The sequence below is a fragment of the Physcomitrium patens genome, chromosome 8, assembly GCF_059467195.1.
Source record: "Physcomitrium patens ecotype Gransden chromosome 8, ASM5946719v1, whole genome shotgun sequence".
NCBI classification, from domain to species: Eukaryota; Viridiplantae; Streptophyta; class Bryopsida; order Funariales; family Funariaceae; genus Physcomitrium; species Physcomitrium patens.
This window is the reverse complement of record NC_143417.1, coordinates 11300146-11322394: the sequence shown is the minus strand read 5'-3', so window position 1 is coordinate 11322394 and position 22249 is coordinate 11300146. Positions and strand designations below refer to the sequence as shown.

General features: G+C 35.7%; 3 protein-coding genes and 1 long non-coding RNA gene across 7 annotated transcripts; 3 read left to right on the top strand and 1 right to left on the bottom strand.

The window, feature by feature from the left end:
- The first annotated feature begins 930 nt into the window (after positions 1–930).
- LOC112286062 (uncharacterized) lies at positions 931–5998 on the top strand. Of its 3 annotated transcripts, none has more exons than XM_024527601.3 (7): positions 931–1272; positions 1693–1885; positions 2374–2460; positions 2602–2706; positions 3152–3385; positions 3775–4648; positions 4745–5998. In XM_024527601.3, the coding sequence occupies exons 1-7, from the start codon at positions 1217–1219 to the stop codon at positions 5200–5202; spliced, it is 2007 nt and encodes a 668-aa protein (XP_024383369.1). In that variant the 5' UTR covers positions 931–1216; the 3' UTR covers positions 5203–5998. The 3 variants fall into 3 exon arrangements, with proteins under 3 accessions (XP_024383369.1, XP_024383368.1, XP_090108682.1); XM_024527600.3 differs by having other exon boundaries at positions 3059–3385; XM_090252556.1 differs by lacking the exons at positions 931–1272; positions 1693–1885 and adding an exon at positions 2119–2143 and having other exon boundaries at positions 3059–3385.
- A 1793-nt stretch (positions 5999–7791) lies between these two features.
- On the bottom strand, positions 7792–10106 carry LOC141045668 (uncharacterized). 2 transcript variants are annotated; one of them, XR_012217969.2, is made up of 4 exons: positions 9969–10106; positions 8861–9674; positions 8437–8699; positions 7792–7920 (listed from the first exon to the last, which is right to left on the bottom strand). It is a non-coding gene; the product is annotated as an uncharacterized LOC141045668 (long non-coding RNA). The 2 variants fall into 2 exon arrangements; XR_012217970.2 differs by lacking the exon at positions 7792–7920 and having other exon boundaries at positions 8432–8625.
- On the top strand, positions 9150–11998 carry LOC112285534 (uncharacterized). Its single transcript, XM_024526440.2, has 4 exons — positions 9150–9352; positions 9949–10207; positions 10486–10690; positions 10923–11998. Exons 1-4 carry the CDS (start codon positions 9150–9152, stop codon positions 11585–11587), a joined length of 1332 nt encoding a protein of 443 aa, XP_024382208.2. The 3' UTR covers positions 11588–11998.
- Positions 11999–16971: 4973 nt separating this feature from the next.
- On the top strand, positions 16972–19652 carry LOC112286184 (uncharacterized). Its single transcript, XM_024527854.3, has 4 exons — positions 16972–17848; positions 18060–18409; positions 18737–18823; positions 19058–19652. Exons 1-4 carry the CDS (start codon positions 17572–17574, stop codon positions 19376–19378), a joined length of 1035 nt encoding a protein of 344 aa, XP_024383622.1. The 5' UTR covers positions 16972–17571; the 3' UTR covers positions 19379–19652.
- Positions 19653–22249: the final 2597 nt, after the last annotated feature.

The window sequence follows — 22249 nt, the reverse complement described above, 5'->3', positions numbered from 1 at the left end:
ATTATCTCATTGATATTAAGGCGTTTGTAAAGTTTCAGCTCAATCTATATTGCTGAATTTTCTTTTTTTAATAAATACATATACTTGCAATGGAAGATGAATATGGAAGACAATGGAATTTTTAGGATCAAAACTCATTGTTACCATTCTAAAAGGGTTCAACTTGTACCCAAAAACTCAAGAAATTACATTATGCAATGATTAGAAACCACAATTTTCATGCTCCACATTTTATAAAAGTTAAAAAATAAATGAATTACAATTTTTTATTGGAGATAACTATTTTCATTGTATTTATCTTATTATCAATTGTAATTTTGTTGACACGATAGATTTTATCAACAATATAATGTTTTGTCACTTAAAAAGCCACATGAGACAGTTCAAAGATCTATTACAATGTAAAAAGAAATTCGTCAACATAATAATCATACTAGATACAGCTCTATATCACCTAAGCATATTACCCCTAAACTTCAAAACTCAATATATTTTGAAGTTACAAAAGTTGATTTAAGTTCAAAACAAGTACAAATATGATGTGTTAAATTTCATCAGAAAATTTGCCTACAAAGCTTTGTATGCACAACAAAAAATTCATCAAGGGAAAATCAAATAAATCAATATAAAAAATATAAAAAATATAAATCCTCTAACATACGGTTACATTTTTGCACAATCAACACTAATTAATTTTGCAAACAAACAAACTTCGCACAACAATTTCAGACCACGGTGAGAAGACGTCCTGATCCCACGGCTACCGGTACACATTCATTCAAAACCGTGGAAGGAAAAACGAGAATGGTGAGCGACTATAGGTGAATGATCTTCAATACCGTGCGCAGACCCCTCGACCGTGTTCCACGGTATTAGGAGCGCATGTTTGATACCGTGGGGGAGAAAGACAGTGGATCAGTGGACGTCGAGGTCCTCGTCGCAAACCCTTTCGAAGCACGAAAGCACCGACGGGAAGCACCCACGCCGAGTGCCGAGGCCGAGACCAGCATCGAGATCGAGACGGAGCCAGAGCGTCACCAAATCGTACCTTCAACAACACTCTCTGCACGTAACAAGCAAGCAAGCGAGCTGAATTTTGTGCTCGAACCGACACCGCTCACCGCGTAGCGTCGTCGTTGTCGTCGTTCGATCATGTAGATACCGCAAGTTGTTCACTATTGCGAATTGGGCACTCTACTCCAGCGATTGAGCTCACATGGCCCCTGTTAAACTTCCCTTTGCCGATACCGACTTGGCTCCACTTGTCAAACGGTATGCCATTCTTCTTGTTTCCGGGCTTTCATGCGATTCTGCAGCAAGTTTCATGGGGTTTTGTGACCATGGATGTGGCTTGTAGAATTGTTGTTGTTGAGAATGTTGAGATATTTTTTTGGAGGGTTTTGAGGATTTTTTTTTTTTTTTTTTTTTTTTTTTTTTTGCGTAGAGGATTTTGGGGTTTAGGAAATTTGATAATTAGGAGCATTTTTTATTTTTTATTTTTATTTTTGTCATTTTGTTTGTTTGTTTGTGTGTTTGTGTATTTTTCTTTTTAGGTGTTGTCACGGATTTTAGATTTTTGGGATTCTTCTGAAGAGAGTAAGGATGTTTGTGAGGTGGGGGTTTTTCTTTTCTCTTTTTCTTTTTCCTGTTTTCTCTTCAAGAGATTTGAGTGAAGATGTTTGGCGAGGGCAGGTACTCGGCGAGTACGATTGTGACAATGCTGCGGGAGATTGCAAGATGCAAGTCGCCGAAGCTGGACTGGGTGATGCTGTGCAAGAGCACGGTCACGGGCATTACGAACCCGAAGGAGTACCAGGCCGTGTGGCGAAGCCTTGCCTATCGGGCGGAGCTGGAGGATTCTTTTGAAGACAACGAGGCACCGTTGGTATGGCGTTTTATGGCTAATTTTCTTTGTTTTATCTGTTGTTTTCAAATTTACCCCAACAGCCTCAGTAAGTGCCTAGATTTTTGGGGTGTTTCAGTACCCTAGAGGAACTACTCTTCTGATTTTTTGCCAGCGTAGTTTTCTTAGTAGGATTTTTATTGCTTTGAATCTTTGAAATAAGTTTTCTTGAATGAAGGGGGCTCGTCATTTTAAGTACAAGGGCTGTCCTGCAGGAAAACCCTTAAAGTTTAAAGACAGGCAAGACTTCGTGCTTCATTGGAGGTTACCGTTCAATATTTTGTTGAGGGCCTACTAAGTGTCTCAACAGCCGTAGCATCCACAGCAGTTTGTCTTCTCTGTCGGCACTTCATTCTATTGAGCAGAATGACGATCTGTATCGACATCAGTAGACGGTTTGGAAAATGGTTTTAAGATCCTGTCACATGTTTCGATATTCTGTTCTCACTCTTAGGATTTGTTCATTTCAGGACGATGATAGTGACCTTGATGTTGAGTTGGATCCTGTTCCCACTGTCAGCGCTGCCGTGGCAGAAAGCATATCCAGTTTTGTGAAGGTACGCTGCAATTGTGGCGATAAATTATTTATTTGACCCACTTGTTTTTCTCTCAAGGTTGTAACAGCCTGCATTTATCCTCCTTCTTTCCTTACTTAAGGATGAGAAAGGCTGACATCTTGCACTTTTCTTGAGATGCAGACAGACTTGCAACAGCATGAGCATGATGAATTAATGGAACACAATGCTGGTCAGGCAGGTGTGGGGCATCAAGCTGCAGACAATGCGGTTGTCAATAAACAGCAGGTATCGCAAATCTCCATTCTCTTTTCAATATATTGCACTTCGTATGGAGTCGGCATTCTTCTCACATCAGGTTAATTCAACGAGTAGAATGTCATCACCCTTGAACCAGACATTGCTGTAGAAAGCTATTTTAATTGGTTCTTGAGTTCTGTGTCCGCTTCCCAAGTTTGGAAGACATGGAAATATTCTACCCTGCTGCCTGTGATGCTTTCTGTTCAGTCCTTGTAGTCTTTTATTTTTAAGCCTCGTTTCCACGTATTCTCGCTGCCCTTTGTGACTCGGAGCCTTCGAAATCAATCCTTGAGACATGTGTACTGATTTGCTTTCTACCCAATAATACCAACTCGGACAGGGATCAGGTCTGTTGGTCAAACCAGATGAGTCAGCCGAATTGGTTCCCATTCCTAATACAGCAGGAGTGCCATACTTAGCAAGTGCAACACAGTGTGCAGCTACGCATGGGGAATCGGCTGCAATCCTCTCCTGCTCTACGAGCACTAAGGCTGCTTATCCGGCTGCAGTCATGAACCAATCTGATGCTCGGAAGAGGCGAAGACTCTGGACTCCCGAAGAAGACTTGGCACTCATAGCAGCTGTGGACAAGTACGGTGAGGGCAACTGGACAACTGTTCTGAAGAACCATTATGACTTTGATCGCAGTGCCTCCCAACTATCACAGGCACTACCCCACTCTCAACTCCTCTGGTGGTTGATGTTGCTGTCAAAATAACCTCTTTGCTAAGTAAATGCTCTTGCTATCTAACTAAACATAGCGTTATATCTCTGAATTATGTCCAAGCTGTTTCTATGTTTCGCGATTCTTTACAAAACTGATGGAAAGTGGGTGACATTTGTGCTACGTTATCATTTCATGGTTGGTTATTGCCAGTTTGTCTTGTAGACGTTGTCCTACAGTGGCTCATTTCTGTCGCCGGTCCTGTTTTTGGCTGCTATCATTCTGATGACATTTCCTCGAGCAACGATTTTTTTTTTTTTTTTTTTTTTTTTTTTTTTTGTTTGAAGTTGGGGGTCTTGTTTACAATATTGACCATCTAGCTCGTCTTGCAGAGATGGGCTCTGATCAGAAAGAGGAGAGAAGTTCAAGAAAAAGCAGGGTATGGAGGCTCTGGAGTGAGTCTCTTAGCATCCGGTTACAACAATATAGAGCGTCTGGATGGTCCCAAACCTGGTACATTAGCAGGGCCTGGCATGCAAAAGGATACTGGAAGACCGGGTGACAAAGCTATGCCTTTTGGGAATGCTCCTACGCCAATGAAGCAACCACCTTCCTCTGCTTCTACCGTTCCAGTTGGCAAGAGAAATCCTGGAGCCACAACTCCCAGTGGCACTGAGACCACTGCTTCTGTCCTTGAAACACAAAGAGCGCGAGCTCTGCCTGCACCAGGTGTTTCAACCAGCCGGGCTGGTGTTCCTGCTCAGCGGCCGCAAGCACATAACCAGACATCTATGCGTGGTGGTGCGACAGCTGGAGCCTCTACCGCCTTACAAACCCTTAAGGGAGCAGTCCACGAGGGTTCAGCTGGTGGATCACACACTCATGCCTCAGCTGTATGGAGACCAGGTCAAGGCTCTGCTGTTGGCAATCAAATGTTCTACACGAGTACACAACCTGTAACGTCATCTGTTCCCATGGATAGTAAATATTCTGCATCGCGCAACATGACAACTGGAGTGTCACGAGGAGGTTCTAAGGGCGTACACGGTCCCGATCCTATGATACAAGCCGCTGCAATGGCAGCAGGAGCTCGAATTGCACCAGCCTCAACAGCTGCTTCACTACTTAAGGCAGCTCAATCTGGTAATGTGGTTCATATCGGAAGTGGTGGGCTTCCTAGGTCCAAATTAGGTCTATCGAATCAAGCTGGAAATGGCAATGCAGGTGGCAGTTCAGGAATCATCCACTATATCCGCACCGGCTCAGGTTCGCACTTTTAGCTCTTTGTGCGTCATCTTTTATGCCAAAATTCACTAGTCATGTCGCAAAAAAATTGAAACTGTTGCATGTAATTTTTCTTAGGTGGTTCATCGTTGGCTACATCTAATACAAGTTTACAACGAACGACCTCGCATCACATGTCAAAAAACCATCTCAATAGAGCACCTCACCCAGTTGGAAACTCAAGCCCGTCGCCTGTTCCTACTGTACCGCCTCAAGCAGCTCGGAACAATTCTCAGGTACCCAGCCAGGCTGGCAAACCGAGCCCCACCTCCAGAGTTCCTGCAACACGGGGATCCAGCCCTCAGCAGCAGATGACAGCACCTGCACTTACTCCTGCTTCAACCCCTGCCTCAACTACTGCATCCACATCCTCATCTACGCCTGCATCAACGTCTACACCCGCTCCTCTGTCGACGTCTGCTGTAACTCCTCCACAGACGTCTTTATCAACTCCGTCAACGTCTGTACCAACTCCTGCATGTGGGTTTTGTACAACCGAACCAATAGCTGACATCCCTGGAGAAGGAACTACGTGATGGCCGATGCATCTCACTTTTGAGTAACACCTTGATTTGAAATTGGATTTCCACCCGTCTGGTGAGTCAAAAGAGGGAAGCTAATGCAGTGGTGGCCTTGAAGACTTTACTACGATGCTCAAGCGTCAACGAGTACAGAAACCTTAACGAGTGTAAGGATACCAAGTCTTTCATTTCGCACATAGAATATTAGAGGTGCTGAATCAGAGAAGTGGGTTTTTGAAAATGAGCATGGAAAGCGGTACACTGATGGGTCCTGGATGCCGAGACTTGTGATGCTATGTAATAGCTCGATTTGTTTGTTACAGCTGAAGCAACACACTACCTGCAGATAGTGAGGATGGCACTTCTGGGCACCACCCGTGTTATTATAATTCTTCTTTTTTCTTTTTTTTGGGTAAGATATGCTACTTGCGTAACAGAAAGAGGAACTTATATGTTACACCGGCAAGCCCCTGCAATAGAGAAAAACTAGATGCAACTCAAGCAAGCATCAGATTTGCTAATGTGACCAACAAACTGGAGACGGTCACTAGATGCCCCGCGGCAAAACCCCACGACCGTGGCTTTTGTTTTGCTGGTTGGATTATTGTGAAGGAAAAAGTGCTAGTGACTGGTTAGTTATAGGCCATCACTTTTTTGCCATTTACTTTTGGTTCATTAGTAATTTTTTGGGCTTATTTGAAATTCCTTTATGTGAGATTATTCTATTGCTGAACTATGAATATTTTGGTATTCGAATTTAAAATGAATTGTTGAAATGCATTGAATTTCAACAATTAAATTTCAACACCAATTGTAAATTGATAAAGTTGATATTTGGTGATTTATGGTGATTAAAATTTTAATTTTTAAATTAATACTGGAATTAAATAAACATTAATAATTTGTAGAGTGCAATTGTGTGTAAGTTATTTATTTTTTAATTGGAAAATAAAAAAAATTCTATGTGCTTAGTGCTATGAAAAGAAATTGTTACCCATGCTCAAAAGATGACAATTATAGTAATTTTTATTTTCTTGAAAAAATAACAATAGATTAAAAATCATTTTTAAAATGCACATCAAAGAAAAAAAATTAAACGAAAATAGTTAAATAAGAAAAATATTTCAAATCTAAGAGCTTCAATTTGAAATTACTCACAAAAATATCCTAAATTAATTGTAATAATTCTTGTCACATTTATAACCGTCACAAGTGCATTTAGAATTGTTTTGCTAATTAAGTAAAGTCATAACCGTAACCGCTCCATTTCTTCTCCACTTCTCTCTACGGCTTTTTTTTGTTAACTTTAGAAGTTTTTTCACTTGTATTGCTTAATGATATGTTCTTTTCATTTTTATTTTTGATCTCTTTATGCACATCATTGTCCATTCATCATTGATCAATATATTCTTGGGTGACAATGTCAACAAAATCCTACATTTCATTTTTTTAGATACAATTGTGAGATATTCACTTGTAAACTCTTTCGCAATTACAAAAAACTTGTGAGGAATTAAATGCATGAAACAATAAAAACCTACAAGTATTTACAAGTTACATAATCATCCCTTTTTTTTTTCTATGTTTTTAAAATTGTGCAATTGCAAAATAAGAATTTCTTTGAAAACTATGACAAAAGTTTTACAATAATGAGATTTTAATGCAAATTGCATTGTTTATGAGCTTCCAATAGTAAGAAAAAAACACTTGTTGTAATGTTTTACAAGAAATCCAACACATCAATTTTATAACAAGTCAAGCAAAGCCAAAACTATTCTTGCCTTCACCTCACACATGTTCACAAAATGAACAAACTTCCTTCTTATTATACTTTTGTAATTTTTTTGTCTTAGGTCCACCAACACCAAGTAGAAGATGAATAAAGAAAAATAAAACCTTCGTTAAAAAAACATTGTACCCACATATCACTTCGTTAAAAAAACAGAGTTGCAAAGTTTCAATTTCAATTATGTAGTTCTCTCAGCAAGAAGACATAAAAACAGCATAAAGAAATGACTTTACTGTAAATGCACCCTCGTTTTTCTATACAAATCTTTGTGATTCATTTGTTTTGTTTTCATTATTTTTTTTGTAAAATTTTGTTTTTAGCAGACCAGGGAAGTTATTAATCCAACAAGGACCATCGCTCATGAAGCATTGCAGCTGGATCCAAAACCATGTCACCCAGTATTATTAAAGCTTATTTCCACCTTCACTTGAAGCTCTTGCATCTGCCGGGTATGCTTTTCTCTGCTTCTTACTCAAATAAATTTTGATACTATAATTTGGTGGAGTCAAGTTCAAGGATCAACCTCATGTTTACAGCAACAGAATCATCAGTTTTATTACAGTTTAAAATACCAATATAGCTCAACTGATGATACGAACGCAAAAGCTAAACTGAAGTGGAATTGAGTTATCTGTGTTGCAAAAACCTACACACAACATGCGGTTTGAATGGGAAAATATATATTTCTTGAGCGTGGCGAGAAATGTGTGCGAGATTTTTTTACTTTATTTATTGTTTTTATTGGTTTTTTGGGTTGTGGGACGAGTGAGTGCTGAAGCAGCTGAGTTGATGGGCTTTTCTTGGTTTTGAGCTTCGGCAGGTTCTTGACAAAATCCATGGCGCCGACAGCTTCCAGCTATTCCAGCTCTGTGGGTCCACAGGCTTTGCCGATCTCATTTTCTAAGAACTCAAATTGTTGTGAGCGACTTCGATTTTGTGGCGTCCTGACAGAATAAATGTAGTGTTTCTCTTGTTGTTTTGAGCCTTAGTAATTTTTTGTATTATATCACTTATTTATTTGTTTTTCTCTTGGTGCAACTTAATGTAATGTGTTGTGTTTAAAATGCTGTTTTTCAGAAAGGGTTGAATAGATGGATTCCCGTTGTAATTCTTTCGTTGGACAGAAAAGAATTAAAATAAATGAATAATAATGGTGGAATGTATTTATTTGTGCACGTAAAGGCAGATAGGGTCTTCGTTTTTTTATTATTATTATCATTTTTTGGCAATATAAATGTGTTCATGTGTGAGTAGTTTAAATCGTAATATGATTTTTTATTTTTTTATTTGTAGTATTCAAAATCAATGCTGCAATATTGTAATGAACATAGTGGCAGAGGCCTACTAATTGATTGAATTAAGTTGAATTAAGAAGAAGACTATTTTTCAAGTAAACAAATAAATAAATATGGAAGAAGGAGAAGGAGAATGATTTATCACAAATTGGAACAAGAGTTCACATTTCGAATTATTTTTGCTGCTCAGGCAATCAAATTATAAGGATATTTCCTCCTCACAACGGAGATTGTCAAATCTGAAAGAATATTCCAAACGAATTCTTGGCACACTTAAAAAACCTGCAACCTTCGGAACTCTTCAATCAGGTTTTCACAAATACCGCCATTTGTAGAAACTCATGAACAGTTCTGCTGCAACAAGATGTTGAGGTCAATGGCATTGTAGAAAGTTGATGCTGAGTTTCACAAGTTGCAATGCAACACACCTGTTTTGTGCTAAGAAGAATAGTCAGGAATCATAACAAATATATATATATATATATATATAGATATGTAAAAGATGCACGTCTGTATCACGCATGCCAAATTTTCTTTTTCTCCTTCTCAGTTTGCTTCACATTACAAAATCAGATCAATGCACGATTACCAAGCAGAGTGTTATTTGTGACACCCTGTGCAGTTAGAGCAGACACATTCGGAATTGGTCCGGTTATGGTGTGATGGTGTTGCATCAACTTGGGCAGCACTGCAGGACGGGAATTTTCCTTCACACTTGCAACGAGATTAGCTTTGTGATTGACAAGGCCTCGAATCGATCTACACGACTTCGAATCAACGTCTCGGTTGGGATTAAAGATTTAACATACGTCAGTTCATTTAGTAGATAGGTGGCACAACTAAACTTTGGGGTACAAGGAGGTTCAGGGTCAAACAAAATGAGCCTTAAGTCGGTGCAAACCGGGGACGAGGTGTTGAGAAAAGGGCCATGGATGCCAGAAGAAGATGAGATTCTGGTGGAATATGTTCGACAATTTGGGGCTCGAGACTGGAGTTCCATTAGAACCAAGGGGTTGCTGCCCAGGACAGGAAAATCGTGTCGCTTGCGGTGGGTGAACAAGCTCAAACCTGATCTCAAAAGGTAAATCATTGAAGTGTCCACAGAGTTGAGATACTCTCAGATTGCTCTTAACAGTGATGAGCCCATATTTGCAGAGCTTTCCTTTGAGAATAGACACTCCGGAGGGCAGTCTTTGTTTTCATTTTATTTTTAATTTCATTGGTTTTAGGTCACGGCTATTAGATTCAGGACTGAGGATGAGCTCCAGAGCTGCATCATTCCTGGAATGGTTCATGCGAAGGATCTTCATGTGCAGCGTTTTGAGGTGTTGAATTGGTAACTGTTAATATGAACCATGTCCAACTCCTGCTGCGTTCTGGCAGGCTGGTCGAATTGGGCACACCTGCTTCAGAATTAGACAAAAATGTGACTTTTAAGTGTAAGCAGGGCCTTTCAAAACAAAATCTCAATGGAACGAGTGTAACGTTAAGCAGTAACGCCAGCAAGAGTCTTTGGAATACCGTTTCCAAAAAGATATCAATTCATGCAGCCGTAGGAGTTTGCTAAAACTTATTTTGGAGAGTAGATAAGCAGTAAAGAGAACCTGTTGCGTCAGTTATAAAGTGCCATAACGATCCACTCGTCCATAGTACTAAAACGGTTGGGGAATCAAATAGGAGTGGGTGCAAATTTTCACCTGAAGAGGAGAAGCTGGTGGTGGAAATGCAAGCTAAGCTGGGCAACAAGTGGGCCAAGATTGCCAGCTGCCTACCAGGTCGCACTGATAATGATGTCAAGAACTTCTGGAGCACGAGACAAAAACGGATCCTGCGAGCTCTGCAACGCCCCAAGATGCCCTCCGGGAGCACAGATGCTTCGGCCGATACATCAGACCTAAGCAAGGACCCGCAGTCAACAGACTTCGGGGGATTTCAGGTTAATCCCCACATTTCAAATTTCTCTAAGCCATTGATGGAAGTCATTAGGTTGTCAACCTAGAGAAATGTCAGATTCGCTGAGTTATGTTCTTGAACAGTGGACAGAGTGGCAGCTTGAGCTAATGATCAGTGGCAGCGTAGAAGCAATTGAGATAATATAAGAGAGGAAAGAACTGAATGAATCATTAGTGAACCATGGAATGAACGACGAGCGATGATAAACGAATATGCTCGAAGGATATAATGTCATAATGATCAATATATCACTGGTTGCAGATTCACAGCCCTTCAGGAGCCGCGTCACTAATTGCTAGCGGCATGGGCCCCCACTTCATCTTTGCAGAAGGGGACAACAAATTCAGGGATTCCGCCACAGACACCACCCGATGCCAAATGCTCCACCAAGTCCACACCTTCAATTCCATGGAAGCTGATGATGTTTTGAGCAGCCATCACAATCTCTCCGACCACATCCCTGCAGGCAAGACCTCTTCCACTCCAACTTACCTCACAGACATAAAAACCGTTAATATGCCTACAAATCCACGAACTCCAATGTCCTCCCACTCTCCTTTCATCAGAATCTTCCAAATATACGACACAATTCAAAACCCTAAAACTGGTCAAAATTATCTCAATAATGTGCACGTCTAATCATAAAAGAGTCCACAAGCTCAAAAACCGAACTATGAATTAAGGTGCATATTCAACAGGAGAGTTAGGACTCCGAACGTGCGAGAAGGAACCATGCACCGGCATGACCAAGCAGGGCGCCAACAGAAACCCGCTGACCAGCCTCGTCGAGCCGCTCGCATCTGCCCCGCCTTGCGTCACTATAGCATCCCGCATGACGAGGACCATCAAGCAGAGGCCGCGCTCGAGAAGGGAGACGCGCTCCACCACAATCCTCTCGTGCTTCGAGCACCCCGTCGTCGAAACCAGCGACTCCGGCAACGACTCTAATTCCTTCAATTCCATCGCCAGAGCTCCTCAAAGCAGCAGCCCGGCTCACTCATCCTTCAGCTCTCAGCTCTCACTCACAGACTCAACACTCCCTCAAAGCAACTCTAACACGACATCCAACAACACCAGCAGCAACAACAACAACTACCTGGAGTTTCTACTGCAATCCAATGGCTCCCTGATGCAGAATGTACAGATCTTCTCACCCGAGTTCCCGCTGTTCCTCACCACCAGCCAGCAGTGGGAGAAGCTGCCGACGCTGTACAGCGAGGACGCGAGCTTGTACAGCGGGTGCAACAGCAAGGACGCCGATTCTTGCAGCCCTGACAGCGTGATCACCAACTTCACCGCGGATGTGTTTGATTCCCTGGAGCCTTTGAATTCCGCTCAGTCCGAGTGGTGGGTTGCGCAATGAAGATGATGCTGCGTGAGGAATCAAGATTCGAGTTTGTCTGTTGGTCGTTTTAGGATTAGGATTACGGTTTTGGTACGGGGGAGAGAGAGAGCTATTCAAGGCATTCGAGGTTGCGGTTGTAAAGGTGTGAACGAGGGTGGTTTATTCAAGCATTGTGTTCACCTTTTTTGAGAAAGATCTATATTATTTTATTTTATATATTTATATATATATATATATATATATACATAAACTAATTCATGAATTCAGCATCCTGAGTTCAGTTTTGTTTTAGTGCAGTGATCCAAGTAATTCTTCTTTGAAAGTGTATAAGTGGGTATATGTGTGTTTAGGTATTATGATGTAAAGCAATGTTGTTGTAAAAAAATGATGTAAGATACAAAACCTTATAAAACTAGTTATTATTTTTTATCTTTTTTGTATAATTATTTCAATGCACTAATTGTTGAGAATTATTTAAAACATCATATAGTAATGAATGAAGGATACCAATTATTTAAGAGAATTGTTAGATGGACACTTTGTTTTATTTTATTATGTAGACAATTCTTAGTATCACACCAACAATACACTATTGCTATAAGTTTTTTTTAACAAGATGGATACTAATCAATCTAAAAGATACATAAACATCAACACAAAAAATAACAACCAATATCACATGAATATTAGCAACTAGGAGCTAATAAAAGCAAACTAAACAAATAATATAAGGGAGGTGTCCACTTAGTAGAACTACTATGTTGACACTATCTTCTATTTATTTTCTTTGTTTAGCTTATGTATTATTGATGTTCTTATGTTGTGGATTAGTGTTTAATATCTTTCAACCTTAGTAACTAACTTGTTGATAAACTAGTGGTAGTGGTATATTGTTGGTGTGGCACAAGGAGGTATCCTTGTAATAAAGGAGATGTGCCCATATAGTAAAAATGAGTATCTACTTTGTAATTCTCTTATTTAACAATCTATGTTTAAAGATATAGTAAAAGGTTATCATCCAAATATGTAAATTCTTAAACTTAACAACACATATAAAAACTAAAATACTAAATATAATATAAAAATAGTAATAGTGACAATAGTAGTAATAATATTTACTTCTATGTATGCATGTGAATTTTGAAACTTGAACAAATTGATAATAAATAAATAAATAAATTTACTTTTGTTAGTTTTGGCATCATTGAAATAACTACATGTATGATGTATGTATGTCTATATATATATAATTCTTAAAATATATTGTAAAATAATAGATTTTTTTTTTTTTTTCAGAATTTCCTAAATTTTGATCTTATAGAATATTTTTTCATCTTAAGAATCACAAAACATGGTCTCTAATGAGACCATGTATTAAAAATAGAAATTCATAGTTTTTTTTTAAATAGCATAATCAAAAAATTACACAAAATATGAACAATATATTTGCATAATTACTCTAACAACAAGAGCTCATGAACTTTGTTAGTTTATGGGCTTTTCTATGGTTGTCAAAATTGCCTACTTTCCAATTACTCATGAAAAACATAATGTTTTTTCTTTCTTTTCTGTTAACTTACACATATTTGTGATAAAATATCCATATAATGAAAAAAAATTAAAAAATCAAAAAATATAAATTTTATTGTAAATCTTATAATGTCAAATTATAATATAAAATGCATATAAATGTTATCATATTATTTGTAAATATTGGTGACAAATGAGTAAAAAAGAAAATAATTATGTATATATATATATATATATATATATATATATATATATATATATATAATATTTGATTTCTAAAAATCACTAAAAGATTAATTGAGATTGCTTTTGTGTCCAAATCATTTGGTGGAGTAGAAGTTTATAAAGATCAATGAGAAATCAAATCTTTATTTATACATAAAATATAACATAATAAATTCCACAATTTTATATATATATATATATATATATATATATAGATACACATATAATGTTTTATCAAAGTAAAATATATTTATCTACATGTAAGATAATTTATTTTTAACTTACACAACCAAGCATTAAAATTTGAGCACAATAATTTTAAAATTAGAACACGTAGTACCACATGACAACAAAGAGCATAGCCAACCAACTTTATCAAACATAATTATGAAATTAGATGTTTCCAATTTTCTTTGTCATGACAAATCTTATCACAATATTAATTAATGAAAAACAATATTTTACATAAACAACATAAGTTAGCGATAACATTAAAGCAAGGCATGAAGGAATTAAAAGATGAAGTATTAAAATGCCATTCATTTATATAGAATCTTATTTCCAATCAAAAAATCATATTAATATTCTGTCCATCCATTAAGATTCTTAATTTTTTTACACTTCAATTACTTCCTTTAACAAGTTTTTGTTATAGTATTGTCTTGTATTTTGTCTACTTGTTGAATATAAAGTATGGTAGACTTGCTAACCATTAATAGATATCATTGTGGAAATTCCAATAAAGAGTAGGGCAATGTCCCTCTAGCATATTTTTACTTGGTGGATTTTTAGAATATTTTGTAAACAATCATTAAAAGTTTTTAGCAAGTTGTAGTATTTAGCATGATAGAACTTCAATTGTGTATATGTTGTTTTAGAACTTAGTAAAAAAATAACTACTTTGTGTTAATTTTTTTTAAATACATATGATTTTGTATCTATTTCTTCAATAATTACTTCCATAACACAATAAGAGTTATCCATATTAGTATGTAGGTGTATATATATATATGTAAATATATATATATATATATATATATATATATATAGATATAATTTTAACTTATTTATAGATGGAAGAGTAATATAATATAATAGAAATAAAAGATTGATCTTGTATCAAGATTATATCAAGATTATATCAATCTTTTATTTCTATTATATTATATTACTTCTCCATCTATAATCTTGCTATAAAATTATATATAATCATGATATAAAACTATATAACATACCATAATTAGAAATCTTTCAAAAAATATCTTGTAATAATAGAAATTTCTAATAAATCTTTCTATGAAATCATTATGTACTCATTAAATCTTTTACTTTTAAAACATTTTATTTACTCAATAAAATATAACAAAATTTAATAAAATAAATGTATTGTGTCAATCATTAATATTCTTTGAAAGTCATCCTACTTCTATTTATTTTATATTCAAATTGCTACCATGTGCACTAAAAAATTGTTTGAATATTGCATTTTGCTCGTGTATTTTTATTGTTGTTAGTATATAAATGAGGATTTGAAAGACTATTGAAACTATTCAAGTACATTTGTGATATGATTTTTATTTTCATTAGATGCAAGTTACACATAATATAATACATATACATATACATATCTTAGTGAGAAACTAATTTGCTTGTATAAAATAACATATTCTATAATATCAAAAATTAATATGTATACATATCTTTTGCATATAAAGTATAAATAACTACATTGTAAGAAAAATATTTTGTACAAAAAAATACTTATTTATAAATAAAAACATACAAAAATAGAAAAAGTTTACAAAAACATCAATATGCTAGTGTTTGCTCAAAATTGATGCAATGATAAACTTTTTACAACTTCTACATAAACACTACGGTTAACTTTTTAAATTAAGTGTTCAAAAGTTTACAACATATCAACTTGTAGAATTGACTTCTATGAAAGATAAATTAATAAATATAACAACAACAACAACAACAACAACAATAATAACAACAACTATACTATAATATAGTTTTAGTTGATTCTATACCTCACCCATTGTAATTGCTTTTCATTGAATTATTTGCCATGTGCCTTAACATATCTATTAAAAGTACATGAACATTACACTCTCAAGTTGAAAAGCCAAAATAACCAATACTAAGGCAAATTTGGAGCACAAAATAAATCCTTGGACTTATATAAAGAAGAAATTAAAATGGCTCATTAATACCTATAAACCAAAATACAATTCTTTATAGAGTTTTAAGAAGCACAATATTTTCACTTTACAAATCATGTCAGCCTCCACAAAACAAAGAGCACTAATTAGTTGGTAACAAAATAGTTTTGCTATAAAGCCACAATTTTGCATGGCACTTAGTTTGCAAAGTCCTAGAGCCAAAAATTTAGATAAAACAATTATATTGGATCTTAGAGCCATGCTTGATATACTCTTACTATAGTTTCTAGTATACAATGGATACACTAGCAAGAATTGTTGTACAAACCACTCCCAATTATAATAGTTTTATACAATTTCTAGATTAGTTATATTGAATTGGGTGACATAGACATAGGAGTAGCTTGGAAATCATTATAAGTAGTTGCACAATGAACATTGCCATCAAAATTGATCAATAAATAACATTAGAATACCTGAAACCATGTCATGTCTCTAAACCAACTCGTAGACCTTGTCAAAAGTTGACCTTGCACAAATCAAAAATTGCTTTGAAGTATTTAGAATAATTTTGAATTGATTCCAAGTCCACCCATGATTGGCAAACTTTAAAAGGATGAAGTTGGTGGTTGAGTATGATAGAGGTGGTGGTTTAAACTATTTTTATTAATGGTTTTTGCCAAGTCTATGTCTTGGTTCAAGGATCAAATGCAAAAACCACTTTGTTATTTTTTTTTCAATTAAACCACAATGGCAATTCATTTTTTTTATTTTTTTATTTTTTTGAGCACATCAAAATCTTATTTCTCCACCAAATGATATCCCCTCCTCCCTTCCTCAAGATAGCTAAAAAACCTTAAGTTGACAATTTAAGGTAATTGAATGTTATATTTGAGCCAACACTTCTACTACATTCTAGAGATGTGTGAGAAATGGCAAACTTAACCATACTCAAGTTGAAGCATTTTCCAATTCGAAAGTTATAATTGTATATATAGATTACAACCCAATATCACCCATAATTATATTCCATCCATGAAAAACTAATACAAAAACCCATCCCACAAAAAAATATAACATGATATATCACAAAAATTAACATGGTGATTTTACTTATTCATGTGTTCATTTTATTTACATATAATAGAACAATAGGCCCAAGAGAAGGTGAAAAACAAAGGATTAATTTGTACTCATTTGTACAAAAGCTTATCAGGTCATGAACTCAGAGAGGCTTTTAGAGAGATATATATATTTATTATTAATTTTTTTCGTGCTTTAAAGTGATAGAAATCGGAGAGAAAGAAAGAAAACATATCTGCATGAAACCTAAACGATAAAACTGAAACAGTGAAGATATCCACGTAAAGAAATTCGTAGAAAACCTATTGAAAAGAAATTGTTATTTTTATTTTTATTTTTAATTATTCCAAAAAGATACCCAGCAAGCTCTCTGTGTGGAACACCACTTTGCAACAAAGCCAAGCTTGGCAAATGCGATAAATCGGCGACGAGGCAGAGGAATTGTGTTGCGGGAGCCTCGTGTTTGCAGATCATCGCAATTCTGAGTGATGGTCGGAGCTCGTTGCTGTGAGTCGAATTGAGTTAGCGCAGTGTCGCATTTGTGGGGCGGTTGCGGGGAAGCAGAAGCAGTGGGAGGACTGAGAAGGAAGTGTTAGGTCTGTTGTGGGAGAAGGCGTTGGGTGGTGTTTTTGGGTTTTGGATTTGAGGTTATGGTGCGTGGAGATGTATAGGACAGCGTGAAGAATTTTTATTTTTTTTGTGCCTTTCTGGAGGTGCTGCTGCTGGTGTGCTGTTGTTGTTGTTTAGCATCGTGTTGAAGTGCGATTGAGGCGGAGACGTACAGAATTTTGGAAGACTAGTGAGGAGTGAGTGTCTGTGGAGGTGGAGATTGTAGTGTTAGTACTCCATGCTTGTAGTCTAATTGTTTGCGTGTGAATTGAAGTCAGCGCGTAGGTACTTCAATGCATTTTAGCTGGTCTTGACCTAAAATTACAGCAGGCAGGAGCTGGGTTTGGGCTGCGTGGGAGTGACCGAGTGTGGTTACAGCCGGGTAAGATGCCGAAACGTAAAACTGGAGCTCGGAAGAAGGCTGAGGGTATGCGGCTGCGGCAGAAGGAGATTTCGAACAAGAAATATGTGGTCGATCTGGGGAAGCATCCGTGTAACCAGACTATGACGTGCGATTCGTGCACCAGGCAACAAAAGAACAGAGCATTTTGCTATTTCTGTGCGAGCTATCCGAAGACACCCGTCTGTGCTCAATGTGGGAAAATCAAGTGCATGGCGTCGAGTTCTGATTGTGTGGTGCGACATCCTGGTAAAAACGTCAGCGGTATGTCTACGTTTTTCTCCTTATTTGTGTATCATTTCCGATCGTTCTGATTCATTTAAGCCACCTTTCCACATGTTTCCCAAGTACGCTTGCAAATTCTCTAAGAACTTGTAAATTGAGAAACGACACAAACAAAACTTTTAGCACCGCCCAATTCTAGGCGACATTGTTGTCGAAAATTGTCGAACTTACGGTAATCTTCTCGTTGCAGGACTTGGGCTGGTGGGAGCCATCTGTGATTTCTGTGAAGCTTTCATCTGCCACTCCAGGAAATGTCTTACCACACATGCCTGCAACTGTCCACTAGTCGACGCAACATGCATTGAGTGTGAGCGTGTAGTATGGGAGCACGGAGGTCGATTGTTCCGTTGCTTTTCTTGCGACATGTGGTTGTGCGAAGATGATCAATTCGAGCATCAAGCATCTTGTCAGCAGCTTGATACTGAGACCTTCCATTGTCTTTCGTGCAACCGAACAGGACTGTATACATGTCTGCGATGTAAGATCTGCTTTTGCGATGAACATGTGAAAGGTGTTACGAATGTAGCTAAGAGAGGAGAGGTATGCACCCTAACCCTCCGCAAAAATCTTCGTGAAGTTTTGTCTTTCCACATTCGCCGAGACATGTCATTCAAGCTCATAGTTGTTTCCAAAGCCGTTTGTTATCCCTACTTAGATGTGGGAGATCCACTTCAAAGGAGAGTCCTGGCTTGAATATTCTTCTCACTAGTTCCCTGACTTGCTTTGCAGCGCGTATACTAATTTCTCATTTTATTTATTTAGTTATGTTGCATCCTCCTTCTTTGCTGCATTTGTCTAAATTAGAAAATGATTGAAACAAAGAGTTTTTACCGGATCTCACATTGGTGGTATAAATGTTGGGTGTAGGCTTTGATGTGCAAAAAGTGTGCCTATCCGCTCAAGGAGACTAAGGACATCAGTGTGTCAGTGCGCATACACAAATATGGGCGGCAGGTAACAAAATTTCTTTTAAGTTGCTTGCAATTCGAGACAAGATCGTATCACAGTAAGAAAGTATGCAAGCTGATATCAAGGAGCGAGGATAGAGCATTTCAGTTCCTTAACTTCCTGAATCTTATTTATTTGTTGAGGTCGAATGGTCCTTTTCTTGGACCTCGTATATTTTTTGATACTTCCTGTACTGTCAATCGCAAGTTTGAGCACTTAACAGTGTGTTGCTTGCAACAGGGTGCTGGTGGACATGATGACGAAGGAACCTCAGGAGATGGTGAATATGGTGGTTATGGGGGCTATGGGGGCTACGGAGGCTTTAGTGGCTATGGTGGTGTTAGTCACGGTGGTGGGCACGACCATGATGACGATGATGAAGAAGATGATGACGAGGAGGAAGGGTCCGAGGAAGAAGAGGACGAAGATGAAGAAGATGAGGAAGATGAGTATAATGGCAGTCAATCTTTGGGCATGGCAGCTCTCAATATCAAAGAGTATAAGGTTGAAGGAGGAGGCAGTTCAAACACTAAGGAACGCGAGAAAAAGTCTACCAAGTAGTTCTTGCTCATTTCTGACTCAAATCTCAACAAGGTAGAACTTGAATGTGAGACACTAAGCTAGTCCAATAATATATTCACCTCTTCATGCTATATATGCAAGTCGTTGATGAAGAAAGAGTTTAGAAGAGCATGCTATATCAATTTTTTTATGTTTCTCTTGGTGAGATTTCACCAGCTTATCCACGTGTGAAGGTGGTCTGGCTGATCTGAACTGTGTTCCATGTATTGAATATTGCGAGGACGGAAAAAAAATTCTGTTCTCTTACGTTGCAGTTTCAGGGCTTAGAATTAGTTTCATTTCTCACCTTCTCACGTATAGAGTAGCGATTTTAGATATTCTGTCACAGTTGATTCCTAGCTTCTCATGTATGATTGTTTTTAGAGCGTTTGAGACCTGAAACAATCTGTGCAACTTTTGGTAGTGTACAGTGCTCTCCATCCCCCCTATAGAAACCTTCACTCCTAGATATTCCCTCTTGGTTTCTACGTTAGCTTGAATTTTGCGGGTCCTGTTGATCTATGTTGGCAGACGAATATATATATATATATATATATATGTAATGCACGCTTCTCGTGCATAATATGGACATGTATTAAATAAATACATGTCCATATTATTATCTACCTTTAGAGCAGTATCGCATGTTTGAGACAAGACCATTGTCACGGTTCCTTAAGGAATTGAGACAAGACATTAGAGACATGGTTGAATCCTTAAAACAAGTACTCACCAGTTAAGAATGACTTTGTTATAATTTTTTTTACTAATTACCATAAACTAGTAGTTTTTAATTTTTTTTATAAATGTCTTTTATAGGCGAACATATTTATATGTTTGTAATTCTTAGCATCCTTTTGGTAATGTCAATAGTATCTATAATTTCCAATATTGTTTGTAAGTTGTTCTATATTTCTTTTGAAGATCCTTGACAATTTTATCTTTGAGTCTTGTTGTTAATTTTCTAATTAAGAGCAGTGTTGTTCCTTTGTCTTGTTTTTATATTTCTTTTATTTTTTTAATTCTCTAAATTATAGGTAAAACTATTTATTTGATTGCTTATTCTTTTACTTTAATTTTTTTTAATATTATTGTTGGTTTTTTAAATATTTATAACTTATATATACTTATTTATTTCTTTGTGAAAATTTTAAAATGACCTATCTATTTACTAAATTGATCCACCCTATTGTAACCACCATTCAAAAAAAATGGATCATTTGTAGAAACTATCATTACAATCATGGCCTTCATTCCAACTTCCCTTATTCCTAATCTTCTTCATCTTGACCTCCTTGTTCACCTCTTCTTGTTTCTAACTCTCATTCCAATCCTTTTTATTCTCCCTCTTTATTCAAAGGATGGGTCAATTTAGTAAATTGGTGGATCATTTTAACATTTATTTATATATATCATTGTAGTTGGTAATTTTTATATTGTTTGAATTTTTGTTCTTGTTTTTACACAAAAACTATAAAAACTTACTTACTATTATTTCTTTTATTGCTTCAATCCTACCAATTTGTATACAACAATTGTATGTATATTTGTTTCCAAGGTTTTATAATGTAAATCACTATACTTTTAAAAATAAAAATAAAGATGTACTTTTTGTCAAAATATTTTTTTATCAATTATGTACTTTATTAATAATTTTTTTTCTTATCAACATTGATTTTTGTAAAACTATAGTATTTATTTATTTAAAATTATTATTATTATTACTTTACATCTAAATACAAAAGACTCTTTCAACAAATACATTAACCAACATATTTAAATTTTTCAATTTAACAATAGTAATACATTCATTTACATACTTTTAACTATTCTTTTCAAACAAGAATTGTTATATGATAATTAAATATTTCTTTTGTTCTTATTTATAACAAAGTTATTAACTCAAAGAATGATATACACTAAAAATTTATTGTAACATGTTATATTGTATATAATTCAAGTTTAAATAAAAATATATATAATTTATATTAATTATAAAGAAATTTTTATAACTTATTTTAATATTATTGTTAATATTTTTTTTCTCTCTCTCAAATATTTTTGTAGATCTATTTATTTGCTCCATTGAAATCTATAGGATCTTATTCCAAATAATGTATATGACTAAAATAAATAAAAGTAGATGTGTTTGTGAGATATGGTCCTTGCAACTCTAGTAACGTATATTTAAAGAAAGATAAGTGATAAGTAGAATTATTATTCATCAACCTTAAATTGTTTCTAAGATATCTAATCTTATCTTAACATACATATTTTTCTAATAACTATATATATATATATATATATATATATATATATGGTTGTTAGTTTTTATGTAATAACTTACATCTTTATTATCTATTTAGTAATTCTAAAATTAAAATTATAAATAAAATGAAACCAAAGTAATTTGAATAAGCCAAAGATACTAATCTATTCACTTACTTCAAATGGTGTAATAACTATTTTTGATAATATTATAATTATTACATTTGATAGTTATAAAGTTTATTTATTTATTAATTTGACAAATAAATAGGATATATCTAATACATTAATGAATTAAGAAAATTACATCAATATACTAAATAAATTTTATCCAAAAAGCAAAGCTAAGACTACTAAGAAGAAGGAATAACTATTAAAGCCAACTCATTTACACTTTTGTATAAGATCACACTATATTGAAGCATTTTAAAGTTCCATTTAATTACTTTGTCATTTCTAGAATCTAGTATGGGTTTTGCCATTCATAATTTGTACTATCTCTTGAGTAGTATGGTTTTATATTTTTGATGTTTTTTGAATTGTTTTTTAACAAATTTCCAAAAGAATTGTCCAGATTAGATCTAACCTTTTTAGATCAAGCTT